The sequence below is a fragment of the Eriocheir sinensis genome, chromosome 44 (assembly GCF_024679095.1).
Source record: "Eriocheir sinensis breed Jianghai 21 chromosome 44, ASM2467909v1, whole genome shotgun sequence".
Lineage (NCBI taxonomy): Eukaryota > Metazoa > Arthropoda > Malacostraca > Decapoda > Varunidae > Eriocheir > Eriocheir sinensis.
This window is the reverse complement of record NC_066552.1, coordinates 2,797,005-2,819,504: the sequence shown is the minus strand read 5'-3', so window position 1 is coordinate 2,819,504 and position 22,500 is coordinate 2,797,005. Positions and strand designations below refer to the sequence as shown.

The 22,500-nt window shown below is 38.6% G+C and overlaps 1 protein-coding gene across 2 annotated transcripts in view; it reads right to left on the bottom strand.

The window, feature by feature from the left end:
• The window catches only part of LOC126980286 (kin of IRRE-like protein 1), a 138,240-nt gene that overhangs the window by 18,345 nt on the left and 97,395 nt on the right, over nucleotides 1-22,500 (bottom strand). For both annotated transcript variants that reach the window (XM_050830000.1, XM_050830002.1), the window contains 2 exons: nucleotides 7,719-7,858; nucleotides 878-955 (listed from right to left, as the gene is read on the bottom strand). In XM_050830000.1, coding sequence (XP_050685957.1) covers nucleotides 878-955; nucleotides 7,719-7,858 — 218 coding nt within the window. The remainder of the gene's footprint in view (nucleotides 1-877; nucleotides 956-7,718; nucleotides 7,859-22,500) is intronic.

The window sequence follows — 22,500 nt, the reverse complement described above, 5'->3', positions numbered from 1 at the left end:
GGAAAAGGAAACAGTAGAAATGCGACAAATAAAATATAAAAAAAACAGAAGGTGGAGTTTGAAGAATAATGAGAAATAAATAACAAAGAAAACATTTACCAGTAACACAAAAAGAAAAAAGAAAACAAAAAATACACTTCAAGAAATTTACGAGACTTTTCAAACAACACCAATTAGTAATATATATAAATAAAAAACAGGTATACGTAGCAATTTTAAGAGAAACCTGTTGGTAATAAATCTGGCACGTATTATTTTTTTCAGGTCTAATTAAAGGTCTGTGAGTCGACTAATTAGTGGGCAGGTATGTAGTGCAGGTGTGTGTGTGTGTGTGTGTGTGTGTGTGTGTGTGTGTGTGTGTGTGTATGTTTAGATGAATGTATAAAAAAAATGTGTTCGAGTCAAATATGTTAAAGAAAAAGTAAAACATATAATTAACACAAACAGGTGAGCCAGATGTATTAGACAGGTGTTATGTTTAATGAGAATATAGGTGTGTGAGTTGAAGTGGGAGAGAAAGAGAAGGTAAAAGAGAAAGGGAAGTGTGTAGAAGGGAAAATGGGAAGATAATGGGAGAGAAGGATAGGGAAAGGTGTGTGGAATGTGTGGAGCTTTCAACAGGTGTGTGAGTCTGATGTGTAGATGTGGACGGGGAAAAAAGGAATAGAAGAAGAAAGTGTGCAAAAAAGTAAGAATAGATGAAAATGATAAATAAAAAGTGGATGATTACGAAGTGGAGAAAGTACAAACGCAAGACAGCAAAAAAAAAAATAAGGAAGAAAGGAAAGGCTTAAGTAATGGATATGTAAACAGGTGCAAGGGTATGATAATGTACAGGTGTGGGAGGTGCATGGGCTTCGACAGGTGTGTGGCTTACCCTGAACCTGTCGTCGCTGGTGTAGGTGTAAATCCCGACGGTCAGGATGTGGAGGTCACGCTGCCTGATCCACGATACCTGAAGGAGGGGAAGAAAAAGAGAAAACATGATTAAAACAGTTAGAAGGATGAAGGGGAAAAAATACTTGAAGGGGAATGAAGAAGTTTAGATGACATTCATAAGATGCATTGTAGGAAAAGAAAAAGAGAAAACATGATTAAAACAGTTGAAGGATGAAGAAGAAAAAATACTTGAGAGATAATGAAGAAGTTTAGAGGGACATTATAAGATGCATTGTAGGAAAAGAAAAGGTCACGCTGCCTGATCCACGATACCTGAAGGAGGGGAAGAAAAAGAGAAAACATGATTAAAACAGTTAGAAGGATGAAGGGGAAAAAATACTTGAAGGGGAATGAAGAAGTTTAGATGACATTTATAAGATGCATTGTACGAAAAGAAAAGGTCACACGACGCCTGAAGGAGGGGAAGAAAAAGAGAAAACATGATTAAAAGAGTTGAAGGATGAAGGAGAAAAAAATGCGTGAAAGAGAATGAATAAGTTTAGAGGGACATTATAAGATGCATTGTAGGAAAAAAAAAGGTCACACGACACCTGAAGGAGGGGAAGAAAAAGAGAAAACATGATTGAAGGAGTTGAAGGATGAAGGAGAAAAAATACCTGAAAGAGAATGAAGGCTAGAGGACATTATAAGATGCATTGTAGGGAAAGAAAAGGTCAGGCTGCCTGATCCACGATACCTGAAGGAGGGGAAGAAAAAGAGAAAGCAGGATTAAAAGAGTTGAAGGATAAAGGAGAAAAAATACCTGAGAGAGAATGAAAGGCCGGTATTAAAAGACACACTCGCTTCTTATATCAACTGTTTCTAAAGGTCAAAGAGGCGATCAGTCGGGTTCAAATGAGTGTTTCTTTAGGTTCACGGTACAGAAGAAGGATCAGACTACCACCAGGGTCGAAAAACTACTCCTGGAAATGTCCCAAACTCCTATGAAAGCCTTGTCAAATATGTGTTCTTGAACGACGAAATGTTTAGTAATACGCCCCAAGAAGGTTAGAGAAAATTATAAGATGCATTGTAGGAAAAGAAAAGGTCACGCTGCATGATCTACGACGCCTGAAGGAGGGGAAGAAAAAGAGAAAACATGATTAAAAGAGTTGAAGGATGAAGAAGAAAAAATACTTGAAAGAGAATGAAGAAGTTTAGAGGGACATTATAAGATGCATTGTAGGAAAAGAAAAGGTCACGCTGCCTGATCCACGATACCTGAAGGAGGGGAAGAAAAAGAGAAAACATGATTAAAAGAGTTGAAGGATGAAGAAGAAAAAATACTTGAAAGAGAATGAAGAAGTTTAGAGGGACATTATAAGATGCATTGTAGGAAAAGAAAAGGTCACGCTGCCTGATCCACGATACCTGAAGGAGGGAAAGAAAAAGAGGAAACATGATTAAAACAGTTAGAAGGATGAAGGGGAAAAAAATGCTTGAAGGGGAATGAAGAAGTTTAGATGACATTTATAAGACGCATTGTGCGAAAAGAAAAGGTCACACGACACCTGAAGGAGGGGAAGAAAAAGAGAAAACATGATTAAAAGAGTTGAAGGATGAAGAAGAAAAAAATGCGTGAAAGAGAATGAATAAGTTTAGAGGGACAGTATAAGATGCATTGTAGGAAAAGAAAAGGTCACACGACACCTGAAGGCGGGGAAGAAAAAGAGGAAACATGATTAAAAGAGTTAGAAGGATGAAGAAGAAAAAATACTTGAGAGAGAATGAAGAAGTTTAGTTAACATTATAAGATGCATTGTAGTGAAAGAAAACAAAACTATATTATACATGAAAAGAGAGAAACTATTGGAGAATTTAAAAAAAACATAAGATGAATAAGGAAAGAACAGAGAAGAAAAAAGCATTGCAATACACATGAAGATAAAAATCAAAGAAGAGAAAACAACATAAAACAAGTGGAAAAACAAAGAAAAACAAAAGAAAATATTATGCAGACTCAAACACAAGCAGTTAATCTCACACTAAACAAACAAATAAAAAAAAAAAGAAGAGAAAATAGCAACGTAAAACAAGTGAAAAAAAAACAAAGAAAAACAAAAGAAAATATTATGCAGACTCAAACACAAAGAATCTCACACTAAACAAACAAAGAAAAAAAGAAAAAAAACAATACGCTTGGAAATAACAAATAACAAAAACGATAACAACGGGACTAAAAACAAGCAAAAAAAGGTAAAACAAAGTTAAAAAAAAGTAAAAACAAATGTAAAATAAAAAACAGCATGACAGATTAAACACGAACTATTTCTCTTTTTCTTTTTATTTCTCTTTTATTTTCCTCCCCTCCTCTGACAGCCACCTCTCTCTCTCCCTCTCCCTCTCCCTCTCCTTCTTTCTCTTTTATTCAGGATGCGAAGAGAGAGAACAATGACACAAGGAAATACAGAAAATACCCAAGAACATACAATAACTGAAGGAGAGGAAGAAGTTAATAAAAGGAAGTAGAGAAGGAGAGAAAAGGAAAGGAAAGGGAAAAGGAAATATGTAGGAGGGAAGGGAGGAGAATGGAGCGGAAGTGCATGGAAGGGAAGGGAAGGAGTAGAAAAGGGAAGGGAAGGGAAGGGAAAGAAAGGGAAAGACAGGGACACAAGACGAGAGTAAAGGAAAGAAAGGAAAGAAAGACGAGGATAAAAGAAGGAAAGAAGGAAAAACAAAAGAATGAAGGAATACATGAAGGAAGGAAGGAAAACGGAAGTAGAAGAAGGAAGGAATGAAGGAAACAAGAGAAATAATGAAGGGAGAAAGGAAAACAAGAACAGAAAAATATAATGAAGGCTGGAAAACGGAAGTAGAAGAAAGGAAGGAAAGAAGGAAAACGAGAGAAATAATGAAAGAAGGAAGGAATGAAGGAAACAAGAGAAATAATGAAGGGAGAAAGGAAAACAAGAACAGAAAAAAATAAAGGAGGAAGGAAAACAGAATTAGAAAAAAGGAAGGAAGAAGGAAAACAAAACGGAAATAAAGGAAGGAAGGAAAGCAAGAACAGAAAAAAATAAGTAAGGAAGGAAAAAAAAAAGAAAATAAAGAAAGGAAGAAAAAACAAGCGAAGTTCCATTCAATACTTTCCCTTTCTTTTGCTCCCCTTTCTCTATACTTTCTCTTTCTCTCTCCCCTCTCTCCTTATTTCTACGTTCCATTCCCTCTCTCTCTCTCTCTCTCTCTCTCTCTCCTCCCCATTTCTCCATTTCCCAAACACAACAGGAGGCCAAAAGAAAAAAAAAAGAAAAAAAAAGTACATCCAACACACACATACAAAAAAAAGAAAACACAAAGCAAAAAAAAAGAAAGGAAAGAAAAGGAAAAGAGAGAGAAAGAGAAAAAGGGAAGTATGTAGAAGGGAAGGGATGATGGTTGAGGAGAAGAGAAGGGAAGGAACAGGAAAGAGAGGAAAGGAAGAAAGAAAGAAGGGAGGTAAATGCTAAATAAATAAAAATAAAAAATAAATAAAAATACATCAGTTCAGCGGCCGCAAAGGTGCAATATAATTTAAGTTTCGACGAGGTGAAAAAATAAACGAGAAAGAGGAAACTTGAAGATAAAAGTGGAACGCCCTAACACAGACAGTGAGGAAACAGTTCATCGGCCCAAGACATGAAGCAGTAACAGGCATGGGAAGGGAAGGGAAGGGAAGGGGTGTGGTGGGATGAGGTGTGGTGTGGCGGGGTGGGTAGGGATGGGAAGGGATGGGATGGGATAGGTAGAAAAGGGGTGGGATGGGAAGGGAAGAGGTGGGAAGGAAAGGGATGAGTTAGGGTAGCGTGGGTGGTTGGGAAGGAAGGGAAGGGAATGGAAAGAATGGGTAGGGATGGGAAGGGAAAGGGGAGGGATGGGAAAAGTTGGGATGCGATGGGATGGAAGGGGAGGGGAAGAAAACGGAAAGGAAGGGAAGGGAAGGGAAAGGAAGGGAAGGGAAGTAATGGAATGGGATGGAATGGGAAAGGATGGGAAGGGAAGGGAAGGAAAGGGAAGGGAAGGGAAGGAAACAAAAAATATAAAAAGAATGGATGTGAATAGAGAATGGAAGAATACAGAAAAGAAGGGTAAAGAAGGGATGGGAAGGAAAAGGAAGGGAAGGGAAGGATAAGGAAGCGATGAGGAGATAATAGGAAGAATAGGAAAAAGAAGGGAAGGGGAAAGGAAACGAAAAAGAAAGGTAAACAAAAGAGAAAGGAAGGGGAAGTATGTAGAAGGGAAGGGAAGATAATGAAAGAGAAGGGTTAGGGAAAGCAAGGGAAGAGGAAGGGAAGGGAAGGGAAGAGGAAGGGAAGTATGTAGAAGGGAAGAGGAAGGGATGTATGTAGAAGGGAAGAGAAGATAATGAAAGAGAAGGGAAGGGAAAGCAAGGGAAGAGGAAGGGAAGGGAAGGGAAGAGGAAGGGAAGGGAAGGGAAGAGAAGAGGAAGGGAAGGGAAGGGAAGAGGAAGGGAACTATATAGAAGGGAAGATAATATAATGAAAGAGAAGGAAGGGAGAGCAAGGGAAGAGGAAGGGAAGGGAAGGGAAGAGGAAGGGAAGTATATAGAAGGGAAGAGAATATAATAAAAGAGAAGGGTTAGGGAAAACAAGGGAAGAGGAAGGGAAGGGAAGGGAAGAGGAAGGGAAGTACATGCAAAGAAGGGGAAAAGAGAAGGGGTAGAAAATACGAGAGAGAGAAACAGAACTAATTTGCGCGTCCTTCTTTCACCTTCCTCTCCCCTTCCTCTTTTATGTCCTTCCCTTCTTCATTTCTCCTCCCCTCGTCACTCATGCATTTACAAGTCTTTAGCCTCTTTCCTTCTTCCTCTCCTTCGCGCCCTCTTCCTCCTCTTTCCTCTTGTCTCTTCCTCTTTCCCTTTATCACTTGACGGCTAACCTAATTTTCCTATTTTTTCCATCAGACAATTATATCTATTTCTCTCTTTTCTATCTTTTTTTCTTGTTTTCTCATTCTCCTTTTCTCATTTAATTGTCTTTCACGAATCAGTTTACAATGTTTTCTTTCTTTTTATTTTCCCTTTTCCTTTTTTTCCTCTTTTCTACCTTTCCTTCCCATCCCTATCTTCTTTTTATACTGTGCTTCCCTTCCCTTCCTTTTCAATTATTCTTTTCCTGTTTTCCCTTTTCTTGGCCTTCTTTCTTTTACCTCCTTTATTTTCCCATCAGACAATTATATTTCTTTTTCTTTTCTCTATCTTTTTTCTTGTTTTCTCATTTTCCTTTTCTCTGTTAATCGTCTTTCTCTGATCAGTTTTTCCTTTTTTCCTCTTTTTTACCTTTCTTTCCCCTCCCTATCTTCTTTTTTTATACTATACCTGTCGTTCCTTTCTCTTCAATTATTCTTTTCCTATTTTCCCTTTTCTTGGCCTTCTTTCTTCTACCTCCTTTATTTTTGCTATGTCTTCTTTTCCTATCTTCATGCACTCCTTTCTTTCTTTATTCCTTTTTATCTCCTTACTTTCTTTAACACACAACTATATTCAGACTTTCTCCTGTTACCCTTCTTCTCTTTTTCTAACCCTTCCATTTATGTTCTACTCTTCTCTTCTCCATTCACTCCCTACTCTTCCTTTTCCCTCTCTATCGCCTTCTTTTTCTATCTCTTAACCATCTTTTGCCCCAGTTATTACACCTCCAACCTATCCTTCTCTTTTTCTAACTCTTCAAATTTATGTTCTACTCCTCTCTCCTCCATTCATTCATTCCTCTTCTTTTTCTCTCTCTATCGCCTTCATTTTCTATCTCCAACCCATCCTCATCTTAACACACCTTCCGCTTCAGTTATTACACCTCACATCCATCTTTCTCTTAGTCTATCAGTCCCTCGCTTCCCAGATACACTGTTTCTAACTCTTCAATTTATGTTCTACTCTTCTTTTCTACATTCAATCCGTACCCTTCTCTTCTCTCTCTCGCAGTCTCGCCTTCATTTTCAACAATCTATCCCTCTTTCACAGCACTCCTTCCACCTCCCATCAACCCTTCCCTTAGTCTATCAATCCCTCGCTTCCCATTTTCTGCAATCTATCCCTCTTTCACCCCACTCCTTCCACCTCCCATCAACCCTTCCCTTAGTCTATCAATCCCTCGCTTCCCATTTTCTGCAATCTATCCCTCTTTCACCCCACTCCTTCCACCTCCCATCAACCCTTCTCTTAGTCTATCAATCCCTCGCTTCCCATTTTCTGCAATCTATCCCTCTTTCACCCCACTCCTTCCACCTCCCATCCATCCTTCTCTTAGTCTATCAATCCCTCGCTTCCCATTTTTTGCAATCTATCCCTCTTTCACCCCACTCCTTCCACCTCCCATCCATCCTTCTCTTAGTCTATCAATCCCTCGCTTCCCATTTTCTGCAATCTATCCCTCTTTCACCCCACTCCTTCCACCTCCCATCAACCCTTCCCTTAGTCTATCAATCCCTCGCTTCCCATTTTTTGCAATCTATCCCTCTTTCACCCCACTTCTTCCATCTCCCATCCATCCTTCTCTTAGTCTATCAATCCCTCGCTTCCCATTTTTTGCAATCTATCCCTCTTTCACCCCACTCCTTCCACCTCCCATCCATCCTTCTCTTAGTCTATCAATCCCTCGCTTCCCATTTTCTGCAATCTATCCCTCTTTCACCCCACTCCTTCCACCTCCCATCAACCCTTCTCTTAGTCTATCAATCCCTCGCTTCCCATTTTCTGCAATCTATCCCTCTTTCACCCCACTCCTTCCACCTCCCATCCATCCTTCTCTTAGTCTATCAATCCCTCGCTTCCCAGGTATGCTTACGTCTCTCTTGTCGAGGTTGACCACTTGGCAGGGCAGAACGGCGCGCTGTCCCACTACCGCCGTCACGTTGGTGGTGCCCGCGTCCTCGAAGTAGGCGGTTTTGGTGTTGGCGCGCCCCCAGGTGATGTGCGGGCCCTCACCTGTTGATTAGAGATGGTCAGGTTAACGGGACGAAAGGGAAAATGGGAGAAATTGAAGGTGATGGAAATGGGAGAGAAATGGAGTAGAAAGGGATAAAGGAATTTAAATGGTAAGAAAGGAGAAAGGGATGAAGGATAAATGAGAGGTAAGGGAAGATAGAAATGGGTGGATAAAGATATAGAGACAAGGAAATGGTAAAAAAAAAAAAGAGAAGGAAAATGGGTTAAACTGAAGGGCATGGAAAGGATAATAAGAAATGGAGGAAATGGTAGGAAAGGAGAGAGGGAAAGTGTGTTAAATGAAAGGGAAGGGAAGATAGAAGGAGAAATGGGCAAATAAAGGTGTGGAAATGGAATGTTTAAGGGAGATGAAGGAAGGAAGGAAAGGTAAAAAAATAGAGAGAACAGGAAAGTGAGATAAATTGAAGATAATGGAAATAGGCGAGAGAAATAGGAATAAAAGGCGTGAAAATGGAAATGTTTGAGAGTAAGCAAGAAAAGATAAGAAACACACACACACACACACACACACACACACACACACACACACACACACACCTCCAACCACCCACACACACACACACATACTTTAAACTGATACAGATTCATTACACCTAAAATTTATTGAGGTGAGTGAGCAAGGGGTAGAGGAGAGAGGAACGGAAGAGGGAGGAAAAAAATGGAAGAGGAGGAAACAGCGAAGGGATGGGAAGGGATTACACTCTATGGGAAGTGCGGAGGTGTGTATGGTAGGAAGTTAATAAAGCAGGGGAGTGAAAAAGTGAGATGGATGTGAGGTAATAGAGGAAGGAGTGAAGAGGGTGGAGAGTGATAACGATGGGAATGGAAAAGAATGGGAGGAAGAAGAGCAGAGATAAAAGAAGAGAAAGGAGAAAGGGGTTGAAGTACTACGAAGACAGAAGGAAAGAAGTAAAATAAGAGAAAGACAGAAGAAGAGAATGGGAATAGAAAAAAGAAAAGAAGAAAAGGGAGAAAGGGGTTGACTTATTACGAAGACAAAAGGAAAGAAGTAAAATAAGAGAAAGGAGAGAAAAGATTGAAATATAAACAGAAGAATAGAAAAGGTGAATAACGATGGAAATAGAAAAGAATGGGAGGAAGAATAGCAGAGATAAAAGAGAAAGGAGAAAGGGGTTGAAGTATTACGAAGACAGAAGGAAAGAAGTAAAAGAAGAGAAAGGAAAGAAAGGATTGAAATATAGACAGAAGGAAAGAAAAGGTGAATAACAATGGAAATAGAAAAGAATGGGAGGAAGAATAGCAGAGATAAAAGGAGAGAATGGAGAAGGGGGTTGAATTATTATGAAGACAGAAGGAAGAAATACAATACGAGAAAGGAGAGAAAAGATTGAAATATTATGAAGAGAGAAGGATAGAGAAGGTGATAACGATGGAAATAGAAAAGAATGGAATAAAAAATATGAGAAATAAAATATGAGAAAAAAGAAAGGTTGAAACATTATGAAGGAAATTAAAGAAAAGGTGAAAAAAATGATGCTGTCTCGCCACAAAATCTTACAAAAATGTAAAAAAGAATTATAAAAAAACAAGGAAAATAACAAAAATCGAAGAAAATACAAAAAAAAAAAGAAATAAAACTGAAATAAAAATGTAAAAATGCAAAATAAAAAGACATTAAAACAAAAGATGATGAAAAAATGTGACTAAAAGTTACTATTGAAAATGTGAAGAGAGAGAGAGAGAGAGAGAGAGAGAGAGAGAGAGAGAGAGAGAGAGAGAGAGAGAGAGAGAGAGAGAGAGAGAAATGATGATGATGATGATGATGATGATGGAAAGGAGATAAAGAGAGAGAGAAAGAGAGAGAGAGAGAGAGAGAGAGAGAGAGAGAGAGAGAGAGAGAGAGAGAGAGAGAGAGAGAGAGAGAGAGAGAGAGAGAGAGAGAGAGAGATGAAAACTAAGAGAAGGGAAGGAAATTTAAAAAAAAAAAAAAAATCCATCAAACATTCACAAAAACACACGAAATCAAAAACACATCAAACAGTTTACACGAGTCTGATATCAAACCAGTTTTCCCATTTTTCTTTTTTCCTTTTTTTCTAGGGGGGGGAGGGGGGAGTGAATGGCCTTTAGATGAATTCTCTTTCGGATACAAAAATAAAACAAATAAATTACTGTTTTTCGGGTGCAGGAGAAAATAAAGCTTCATAATTTACAAGCCATTTTGGGGGGGGCAGCCTGTTCTTTTTTTTTTCCGGGGGAGTTGAGAGTTCCAATATTGCACGACTCTACAAATACCGTGAATACAATAGAGTCTTTATAAAATACCATCTCTCTCTCCTTCTCTTTTTTCTCTTCCTCTTTTCTATTTTCTATTTTTTCTTTCCTTTTTTTCTCTTATCTTTTCTCCTCCTTCTTTCTCTTCTCTTTTCTCCTCCTTTTTTCCCTTCTCCTTCTCTTCATTTCCTTTTTCGTTTCCCATTTTCCTTTTCCGTTTCCCATTTTCCTTTTCCGTTTCCCATTTTCCTTTTCCGTTTCCCATTTTCCTTTTCCGTTTCCCATTTTCCTTTTCCGTTTCCCATTTTTCCTTTTCCATTTCCCTATTTTCATTTTTATATTCCCTTTTCCCTCTCCTCCACCTCTCTCTCTCTCCCCTCCTTCCCCCCCTCTCTTCCACTCTCCGTCTCGCCGCTACACGGGACCTCATTTCCCCGCTGAACATAAATCATATTAATTGCTTTTCTTGCTCAGCTCTTTAGGACGGAGCGGCGATTCTTGTTTGGGCTTAATTAGGCGCCCTCCCAGGTGAGCCGCGAGATACACCTGGGCGGGGAATCTACCTGTAACGCGGGGGGAGGAGGGAGGGGTTGGGAGGAGGGGAGGATTGTTCCACCTGGGGAATGATAATACAAGGTGAAGATTGTGGTAGTGGCGGGAAAGGGAGGGAGAGGGGAAGGGCGTGAAGGGAGGGGAGAAAAAAGAAGAGAAGAGGAAGAGAAGGACAAGGAGGAAGAGATAAATGAGGAAGAGAAAAAGAAGGGAGAGAAAGGAAGGGGTGAGATATGGGGGGGTAAATTCTACTTCTTCTTTTTCTTCTTCTACGTCCTTCTTTTCTTCTTCTTCTTCTTCTTCTTCTTCTTCTTCTTCTTCTTTAAGGTGTTGTAGTTTCTGTTGATGTTGTTTACTGTTGTTGTTGTGTGTTTTTTTACAGCAGAGGAGACAGTGCAAGGGCGTAAAAAAAAAAATAATAATAATAATGAAAAAAAAGCCCGCTACTTACTGCTCCTAGATGGTGTTGATGTTGTGTTCTTGTTGTTTGTTTGTTGTTGTTGTTATTGGGAGAAAGGGACAATATTGGAAGAGAAGGAGGGAGAAAGGAAGGAAGGGAGAAAGTACAGGGGATAATTTAAAGAGGAAGGGAGGGACGGGGTAATGAAAAGGCAGAAGAAAGGGAAATTATAGGGGAGGAGGAAGGAAAGGAGGGTGGGACAAAGGGATAAATGAAGGTGGGGGGTGTAGGGGAGGGTGGGGTGTAGGGGGATGAGGAAGAAGGAGGAAGGAAAGTTTTGTTTTCATCTATTCTGTATACATCTGTTATATTTTTCCTCTCTCTCTCTCTTCTCTCTCTCCTTTCTTTCCCTCTCCTTTCTTTCCTCTCCCTTCTTTCCTCTCCCTTTCTTCTCCCCTTTCTCTCCTCTCATCTTCCCCACCTTTCTACTCCTTCCCTTCTTCTTCTTCACCTTTCTCCCACTCCCCTTCTCTTCCTCCCACCTTCCCCCCCCCCCTACCCCGTGCACGCAGCCTCAGAGAAATGCAGATTCCACCAAAATTCCTCAGCGATTTTTTATCTAATTAAAACGCGGCCGATTATGTCGCTTTCTGAAGATTTCAATCACACGAGGCCAATTTACTTTTTCACTTCATTTTCCTGCCCGATAATCATTATGGAGAGAGAGAGAGAGAGAGAGAGAGAGAGAGAGAGAGAGAGAGAGAGAGAGAGAGAGAGAGAGAGAGAGAGAGAGAGAGAGAGAGAGAGAGAGAGAAAAGAGAAAGGGAAAAAAAATCATGCACCGACGATTTTCTCTGCCCATAGTCCCTTGTAATGAGACGCTCACACGAGAAATAAACAGTTTGCAGGAAAGTAAATATAATGAAAAACACGAAACAATTATAAATGGCCCCTCACCCTGATTTTCCCTTTATTTTCATATTCACCCTGATTTTCATATTCACCCTCATTTTCCCTTTTTTTCATATTCACCCTGATTTTCCCTTTTTTTCATATTCACCCTGATTTTCACTTTTTTTCATATTCACCCTGATTTTCATATTCACCCTCATTTTCCCTTTTTTTCATATTCACACTGATTTTCATATTCACCCTGATTTTCCCTTTTTTTCATATTCACACTGATTTTCATATTCACCCTCATTTTCCCTTTTTTTCATATTCACACTGATTTTCATATTCACCCTCATTTTCCCTTTTTTTCATATTCACCCTGATTTTCATATTCACCCTCATTTTCCCTTTTTTTCATATTCACACTGATTTTCATATTCACCCTTATTTTCCCTTTTTTTGTATTCACACTGATTTTCATATTCACCCTTATTTTCCCTTTTTTTGTATTCACACTGATTTTCATATTCACCCTCATTTTCCCTTTTTTTCATATTCACACTGATTTTCATATTCACCCTCATTTTCCCTTTTTTTCATATTCACACTGATTTTCCCTTTCATCCTGATATTCCCTTTTTTTCATATTCACCCTGATTTTCCTTTTTTTCATATTCCCCTGATTTTATATTCATATTTTCATATTCACCCTGATTATCCCTTGTTTTTGTTCACCCTGATTTTCCTTTTTTATATTCACCCTGATTTACCTTTTTTTCATATTCCCCCTGATTTTCCTTTTTTTTCATATTCACCCTGATTTTCATATTCACCTTAATTTTCATATTTACCTTGATTTTCATATTCACCCTGATTTTACCTTTTTTTTGTTCACCCTGATTTTCCTTTTTTTTATATTCACCCTGATTTTCCTTTTTTATTCACCCTGATTTTCCTTTTTTTCATATTCACCCTGATTTTCATATTCACCTTAATTTTCATATTCACCTTGATTTTCATATTCACCTTGATTTTCCCTTTTTTTCATATTCACCCTGATTCTCACTTTTTTCATTTTCCCCTGATTTTCCCTTTTTTTCATGTTCACCCTGATTTTCCCTTTTTTTATATTCAATTATAATAAGAAGTATACACACGCATACGAAAAAACAATATAAAAGAAAAAATAGACAAGACCCCCCCAAAAATATATATAAATCTCCCCTTGACCGTAATAACCTAACCATTAAATAATACGAAATAAACTAAATAAATACACTAAATAAATACTAAAATCTGACAGAAGAAACTAAAAATAGGTTCTCTAGTGCTTATGTTACAGAGGAAAGATAAAAAAAAACATCCACTGGTCTTATTTTTCCTTATTTCCTTATAATGAAAAACACACAGACAGGAAAAAAATATATACACAAACTGAAAATAAAATAAGAAATGAAAAAAATATATATATGGTCCTTCTACCTGATTTTTCTTTTTTTTAATATTCCCTTTAATAAGAAACTAACACAAAGAAAAAAAAATAATATCCAAAAAAAATGAAAAAAATTAAGAAAAAAAACAATCTATAGTCCTCCCTTTCAGCCTCATCATCCCCACTCAAAAAAAAAATCCCATGCTTCTATTATCACGTTCCCCCATTTTCTTCTACTTTTTAGGGGGTTCCTTTATTAACTTCTAATTACCGGGTGCATTAATCACGGCCGTCCCTCCCTTATGGAACAGTTCCCTGCCGCGGCGACCTTATTATTTCTCGCCCAGGACGGCTTCATTATTTTAGACTTAACGCAAAATTTTCCTCTGCCACATCGACTCAGGAAGGACGGAGGGAGGAAGAGGAGGAGGGAGGGAGAAGAGGATGAGGGAAGGATGGGTAGAGTGGGGAAGAGGGAAGAAAAAGGAGGGGAGGGGGGAGGGAAGGAAATGGAGGAGTGAGGAGGTGGGAAGGAACGGGAGGAGAGTGGAGAGGAGAGAAAGGAAGGGGGGGGAGGAGAACGGGGAGGAGAGAAGGAAAGGGAGGAAAGTGGGGAGGAGAGGAGGGAAGGGAGGAGAGAAGGGAGGAGAGCGAGGAAGAGAGAAGGAAAGGGAGGAGAGTGGGGAGGAGAGGAGGGAAGGGGGGGGTAGAGTGGGGAAGAGAGAAGGAAAGGGAGGAGAGTAAGGAGGAGAGAAGGAAAGGGAGGAGAGAAGGGAGGAGAGCGGGGAGAAGAGAAGGAAAGGGAGGCGAGTGGGAAGGAGGTGGTGGCGGTAGAGGAGAAAGTGGAAGAGTAAGAGAAAAAGGAGGAAGGAGGAGGAAGAATATAGGAACTTTAGTAGACTGGAAGGATGGTGAAAAGGAATAGGAGGAACAGGAGGAGAAAGAGAAGAAGTAGGAGAAGGAGGAGAAGGAAAAGCAACAGAGGGAGGCGGTGGTTGAGTGGTCAGCGGTGTTCTGGAGGACCCGGCTTCGAGTCCCGTTGAGTCCCAGGCTGACAATTTTCAATCATCGGAAAATAAAATAATAAAGAAATAAAGAATAAAGAAAGAAGGGAATAAGTGAAGTTTCGTATACGTCTCTCTCTCTCTCTCTCTCTCTCTCTCTCTGAAAAAAAAACATTAATCTCACGGAATTTACTTTAATCCGGAGATAATCGAATAAAAGTCGCTGTCTGTTGCTCTCTCTCTCTCTCATGTGAAAGGAAAGGAAAGGAAAGGAAGGAGGAAAGAGGAGCAAACAGGGAGGAGGGAGGAAAATGAAGGATGGGGGAGAAAAGGAAAAGGGGAAGGAAAGGAAGGAAAGGAAGGAGGGAGGGAGAGGAAGGAAGGGGAATAAACCAGAGATGAAGAATGGGAAGGCAGAAGGACAGGAGGAAGGGAAGAAGGAAAGGAAGGAGGGAGGGAAAGAATGAGGGAAAGAGAAGAAGGGAGGAAAGGAAGGAAGGGAAGGAGGGAGGAAAGGGAGGAGGGAAGGAGGGAAGGAAAGAAGGAGGAGCCTCCTCAGTAGCTGGACCTCCCATGAAAGCCGGAGAGAGAGAGAGAGAGAGAGAGAGAGAGAGAGAGAGAGAGAGAGAGAGAGAGAGAGAGAGAGAGAGAGAGAGAGAGAGAGAGAGAGAGAGAGAGAGAGAGAGAGAGAGAGAGAGAGAGAGAGAGAGAGAGAGAGAGAGAGAGAGAGAGAGAGAGAGAGTACTGTATTGTAACGTACTGCACAGGCGTTATAATGAAGAGTGAAGGAAGAAAAAGAGGTTGATGAAGAGGAGGAGGAGGAGGAGGAGAAGGAAGAGGAGGAGGAGGAGGAGGAGGAGGGAAAGGAAAATAGAACAATGGAGGAGAAAATGAAGATACCAAGAAGTGGAGAGAGAGAGAGAGAGAGAGAGAGAGAGAGAGAGAGAGAGAGAGAGAGAGAGAGAGAGAGAGAGAGAGAGAGAGAGAGAGAGAGAGAGAGAGAGAGAGAGAGAGAGAGAGAGAGAGAGAATAAATAAAAAAGAAAAAGGAAGAGAAAACACCAACGGGGCAATAAACCTCCTCTTCCTCCTCCTCTTCTTCCTCCTCCTCCTCCTCCTCTTCTTCCTCCTCCTCCTCCTCTTCCTTTTCCTCAAGACAATATATCATCCTAACGAGCAGGCTAAAGCAACATACTTCACGCTATAGACATAATGCAATTCTCCTTCTTAAGCGATGAAACTGATCACGCGAAGCACACCTTCCTCTCACGCGCATATCAGAGAGAGTTACGAAGGAGAGTGAAGAGAATGGACAGGTGAGAAAGTGACAGGTATGGTAGATATGGTATAGGTATCGGTGTGTGTGGTAAGGTATAGTGCATGGTGTGTAGTGTATGGTATGTTGTGTGTTGAAATGGATATAGGATTGTATGATATAGAGTTGAATTAGTCGTATAAAGCCTCTCAGTGTCTTATGAATATGAGAGATTGAAAATGGAAGACAAGTTGAGGTGTTGGAATCATAAGTGTTGAAATACTGAAGTGTTGAAGAATTGAAAGGTTGAAAAGCAGATGAAAAGTGAAGGAAAAAAGGTTGAAAATGGAAGACAAATTGAAAGGTTGAGATCAGAAGAGTTGAAATACTGAAGTGTTGAAGAATTGAAAGGTTGGAAAGCAGATGAAAAGTGAAGAAAAAGAAGGTTGAAAATGGAAGACAAATTGAAAGTTGAGATCAGAAGAGTTGAAATACTGAAGTGTTGAAGAATTGAAAAGTTGGAAAGCAGATGAAAAGTGAAGAAAAAAAGGTTGAAAATGGAAGACAAATTGAAAGGTTGAGATCAGAAGAGTTGAAATACTGAAGTGTTGAAGAATTGAAAAGTTGGAAAGCAGATGAAAAGTGAAGAAAAAAATATTGAAAATGGAAGGCAAATTAAAGGTTGAAATCATAAGTGTTGAAATATTGTTAAAGAATTGAAAGGTTGAAAAGCAGATGAAAAGTGAAGAAAACGAAGGCGTGAGGTTAAATTAGAAGACAAGTTGAGTGGCGGAAATTAAATGTAGGTTGAAAAGCAGATGAAAAGTGAAGAAAACGAAGGCGTGAGGTTAAATTAGAAGACAAGTAGAGTGGCGGAAATTGGATGTAATCAGAACTGTTGTAAATCAGAGGAGAAATGAAGAAAATGAACGCGTGAAGTTGAAATTAGAGAGTAGCGTTGAAAGGTGAAAATCTGAAAAATATAAAGTGTTGCAGTGTTGAAATGCTCGAGTATTGGAAGCCTGGAATCAGAAGACGAGGGAAGAGGAAGAACGAACGTACTTAAGAACATTATTACTTAGATGTGTTTAGAATGAAGGTCTTAATTGTTTTTCATTTATATACAAAGGGTAGAAGACTGACGATAGAAGATACAGGGTTGAAGTTATGATGGAGAAGAGATGTAAATATGTATGTGTGTGTCTGTGAGATAGATAAATAGATAGAGAGAGAGAGAGATAGATAGAGAGAGAGAGAGAGAGAGAGAGAGAGAGAGAGAGAGAGAGAGAGAGAGAGAGAGAGAGAGAGAGAGAGAGAGAGAGAGAGAGAGAGAGAGAGAGAGAGAGAGAGAGAGAGAGAGAGAGAGAGAATAAGAGAAAAAGAAGAAGAAAAGAAGAAGAGAAAGTAAAGAAGAGAAATAAAGAGAAAATAAACGAAAAAAAGAGAAATAGAAGAGAGAGAGAGAGAGAGAGAGAGAGAGAGAGAGAGAGAGAGAGAGAGAGAGAGAGAGAGAGAGAGAGAGAGATTTACAGAACTATCAATATTTATAAATCAGAAACGATTCTATTAATATTTATGTGATACAAGAACCGGCAAGCGACCGTGTGATGCGGCGCCCACCCACACACACACACACACACACACACACACACACACACACACACACACACACACACACACAGGAGGTAAAAATATAAATAAATAAATAGATACATACATAAATAAACACATAAAGAATAAACAGTTAGATATATAGATAGATAGATAGATATAAAGATAGATAGATAGACAGATAGACAGACAGAAAAACAGAAAGACATACACAGATAGATAGGCAGGTAGAGGGACATATAGATTAATTGATATATTGCCATAGACTGATAGATAAGGATAGATAAACAGACATACAGACATACATACATACATATAGACAGACAGACAGACAGACAGACAGGCACACAGAAAGACAGACAAAAGACAGACTTACAGAGAGACAGGTAGAAAGAGATATAGGTAGACAACAACAAAGAGACAGACAGACAAACAGACAGACAGACAGATCAGCCCTTTAAAAATTCCCAGGTGTTCTCGGTGATGGTAATGACAGATGTGTTTGTAGGGACAGGTGTGCAGGTAGAGTCACTAATTAGGGCTTATTTACCTGCATGATTCGATACCTAACGCTCTCTATTTTTTTTTCTTTTTTTTCTTTTTTTTGGTGACTAATCGGTGATGTTAGTGTACTGAAAATCTCTCTATTTCTCTTTTTCGTTTAATTTTTTCTCTCCTTTCTTCTTCTTCTTTCTCTTATTCTCTTCTTCTCTCTCTTCCTTCATGAATTCCTTCTACACATTTTTAGTGATATTGGTGACGAGGACAAGTCTTATCCAATGTCAGTCTTTTAATCTAGATAACTCATTTCTTTGTGTTAGAAGTGTTTTTGTACAATTTGGCAGTTCATTGATTATTCCGTGACATGCATGAGAACGATTGTGGTAAAAGTACTCAGATGCTAATTTCTTTGTGGTAGGAGAAAATTAAATATCAGTGCTTTGTGTATTTTTCTATGATGTGAAAAATGTAAGCGGTTTAATCTATTCCAGTTAATAACTATATACTTAAAAACTTAATTATTCATACACTCTTTTAAATCATGCTAATTTCTTTGTGGTAGGAGAGCATTAAGTATCAGTGCTTTGTGTATTTTTCTATGATGTGGAAAATGTAAGCGGTTTAATCTATTCCTGTTAATAACTATATACTTAAAAACTCAATTATTCATACACTCTTTAAAATCAAGTGCCCTCAACCTTTAGTGTATCTTAATATATTCAAGCACATATAATATTTTTTTTTACTTAAATATGTTTAGGAATGAACGAGTCTTAATTGTTTTTCATAAATTTTACAAAGAATAAAGGATTGACGATAGAAGATAGAGGGTTGAAAAAAAAAAAAAGCACACAATATTTTTTTTACAATGAGGAAAGTCTGCGATAAAAAAAAGGTGATGAAAGAAATATGAACGAGAAATATGAACGAGAAATATGAACGAAAAATATGAACGAGAAATAAAAATGAGAAATATGAACGAGAAATAAAAACGAGAAATATGAACGAGAAATAAAAACGAGAAATATGAACGAGAAATAAAAACGAGAAATATGAACGAGAAATATGAATGAAAAATCTGTCACACACACTTCCGTTCGCTGAGAAGAAAGAAATGTGGAAAAAAAAAATGACGAGTAAGACGGAACGGTTTTTACTTTTTCTTTTCTTTTTTTCTTTCTTTTTTGTTTCCTTTCAAGATAAGAGTTTTCCATTTGGCGCCGAAATCGCATTAGGGCGAACTTTCTCTCTCACTAAATTTAAGAAGAAGAAGCAGCAGAGATCTTTTGTATGTTAGATTTGTAATGACTGGAGTAGGATCTCTCTCTCTCTCTCCTCATTCCGGATTTTAATTATCTTTTTCACTTTTTCTTCTTCCACTTCATCGCGTTCCCTCCTTCCTCTCCGCTTCCGTCTTTTAATTACATTTTCTTTTTACATATTTAATCATTTTATTCTAATTTTACCTCATTATAATTTTTGCCTCACTTTATTCCTCTTTACCGCATTTCTATTTGACGTTATTCTTTTTCTTCCTCTTCCCTCTTTTGCACTCTAGATATTTTGTTTCTCTATTTCTTTTCTTTACTTCGTTTCCTCCTCCTCCTCCTCCTCCTCCTCCTCCTCCTCTTCCTCCTCCTCCTCCTCTTATTTCTTCCGATCCTCTTTCTTTCTCTTCTATAATCACCAAGGAATTTCAGTATTTTTTCCTTTAGATTAGAGACAACCTCTCCTTTTCTCTTTAACTTCTTCATATTATATTTTCTTACTTTCCTGCTTCTTCCTTTTTCTTTAATTTCGTCGTGTCATTTTTCTTTCTCTTCTGTAATCACTAAGGAATTTCAATATTTTTATTTATTTATTTAGATTAGAATACTATACCCAACCTCTCCTTTTCTCTTTAACTTCTTCATTTTATATTTTCTAACTTTCCTCCTTCTTCCTTTTTCTCTCCTTTTCTCTTTAACTTCTTCATATTATATTTTCTTACTTTCCTTCTTCTTCCTTTTTCTCTCCTTTTCTCTTTAACTTCTTCATATTATATTTTCTTACTTTCCTTCTTCTTCCTTTTTCTCTCCTTTTCTCTTTAACTTCTTCATATTATATTTTCTTACTTTCCTTCTTCTTCCTTTTTCTTTAATTTCGTTCCGCCATTTTTTTTCTCTTCTGTAATCACCAAGGAATGTTCTCATTTATTTTAGCTTAAGAATAAAGGAATATAAAAACTCGCTTTTTTCTTTCCTTTTCTAACGTCTTTGTTCTTTTCTTTTCCTTTCTTCTCTCCTCATATTCTGATTTCATGCTTTCCATTTTCTTTTTCCTTTCTCTTCTTTCCCTTCTTTTCTTCCTCCTCTTTCCTTCATGCTCTGTTTCTCTTCCATTCCTTCATTCCTTCTCTTCTTCTAATTTCATCTTATTCTTTTCCTTTCCCTTCTCTAATCACACGCAAATTCACACACTCTTCAGTTTTAGAATACAGGTTTTAGAACACATCCGTCTACCGCCACACGGCTCACAACACTCACCCCGCGCCGAGTACCGCCCCGAACAGAGCCCAGAGACCGCTACGAAGAGTCCAAATTCCACAAACCAGCAAAAATAAAAGAAATAAAAAGAACAAAGTAGGTAATATACACAAAATCAGAGAAGCTTAACATTTACAAGCCAACAAAAATCTATGTACCCCTAATTATCTTTTTTTTTAACTCTTATTTGCCAAGGACTTTTCTCAGACATACAAAAAAAAAGAAAGGAAAAAAGGTAAGTTTGTACGACCCTGGTTACTTTGATGCCTTAGGAAGATCAAAGAAAGAGGAATGTTCACTAATATTTGCTGAGTGGAGGAGGAGGAGGAGGAGGAGGAGGAAAGAAGGGAGTAGAAGGAGGGAGTAGGGAAAGTGGGAAGAATGAGAAAAGGAAAATGACCAAGAAGAGGAGGAGGAAGAGGAGGAAATGAAGGAGGAAAGAGGGAAGGAGAGAAGAATAAGAGGAGCAGGAGAAGAATAATGACCAGAAAGAGGAGAAGGAGGAAGAGGAGGAAGAAGAGGAGAGAAAGGAGAGTGGTGATGGCAAGAAGAATGAAAGAGGAGGAGGAGGAGGAGAAGCAGAAACATGAGGAAGATTAGAAAGAGGAGGAGGAGAAGGAGAAAGAGGATGAGAAGAAGAGAAGGAGGTTCAACACAAAAAAGTATAAAAAAAGTAAAAAAAAAAAAAAAGAGAAAAAAAGAGAGAAATGAAGACAAGAAGAATGAAAGAGGAGGAGAAGGAGAAGCAGAAACATGAGGAAGATTAGAAAGAGGAGAAGGAGGAGGAGGAGGAGGAGAAGAAGAGGGGAAGAAGGAAAGGAGGTGCAACACAATTATAAAAAAGAAAAAAAAAAAAAGATAAAAAAAGAGCATAAAAGCCCAATTCTTCCTCGCCAATTACTCTCTGGAAACGGAAACTCGATAAGGGCAGGTTTGTTTTCGTTTAATATTTGCTGAGTGCTCATTCCTTCCTCTTTCTTCTCTTTACCATAAAAAACTGAAAATAAACACAAAAAATAAACACAGGAACCTAATCCTTACACATAATTACAAACTCAATATAGAAAGGTTTATGTTTTTTTTTCTCTCTTTTGTTAACGTTACCTAAGTGGTCCCTTAAAAATAATAGAGGCATATCATTTTCTTTCTCGTTTTTTGTTCTATTTCTTAAGTGGGCCCTTAAATATACACACACACACACACACCAGAGAGAAAACGGGAATACAATACCTAAACAACCTATAATTACGCTTAACAACCGCTTACCACCCTTTGAAGGCATGAAGGAAAACGGGAAAGAGGTACCGCATTCCATTTTCTATGTTATATTTTTTTTCACCGTGGACTATGATAATAACGCGTGTGTCGAGGGGCGGCGTTACCCTCGTTTTCTTTCACCCCAATTGAGCCGTTTTCTTCGTGAGTGACTAGGGGTCGTAAAGAAGACAGAAAACGGGGTGGGGAGCATCGGTAACCTCGTAAAATATGACATAGCGTGTTCTGGTGGCAATGTTGAGATGTGCTGGATAAGAGGAGGAGGAGGAGGAAGATGGATGACTAAGAAGAAGAGGAGGAGAAATAGAAAATGAAGGATGAGGAGAGGGATGTGAAAGAAAGAGGGGATAGAAGATGGAAAATTAAAAAGAAGAAAATGTGGAAGAGAGAAGTAGAAGGTAGGAGGAGGAGGAGGAAGATGAATAACTAAGAAGAAGGAGGAGGAGGAGGAGGAGGAGGAGGAGGAGAAACAAAAGATGAAGAATGAGAGGAGGGACGTAAGAGAAGGAGGTGGAGAAGGAAGATGAAAAAATTAAAAAGAAATTGAGAGATTGAGGAGATGAAGAAGGGAGGGGGTAGGAGAGGAATATAAGAAGAAGAGGAGGAGGTGATGAAGATGAAGATTAAGATATAGGAAAAGTAGGATAATTAGAAGAGAGAGAATGATGTAGGAGGAAGTGGAGGAGGAGATGAAGATGTAGGAGAAGAAGGAAGGAAATAAACAAGAGGGAAGAGAAAAAACAGAAGAAAAAGGAGTAGGAAAAAAAGGAACACGGACGAACAGGAGGAAAAGAAAAAGGAGAAAGAAGAGAAGGAGGAGAAGGAGGAGGAGGAGGAGGCAAAGGTGATGAAGATGAAAGAGAAGAAAGAAGGAGGTAAAAAAAATTGGAGAAGAGAAGAAACAGAAGGAAAAGAAGAAGGAGGAGGAGGTGGAGGAA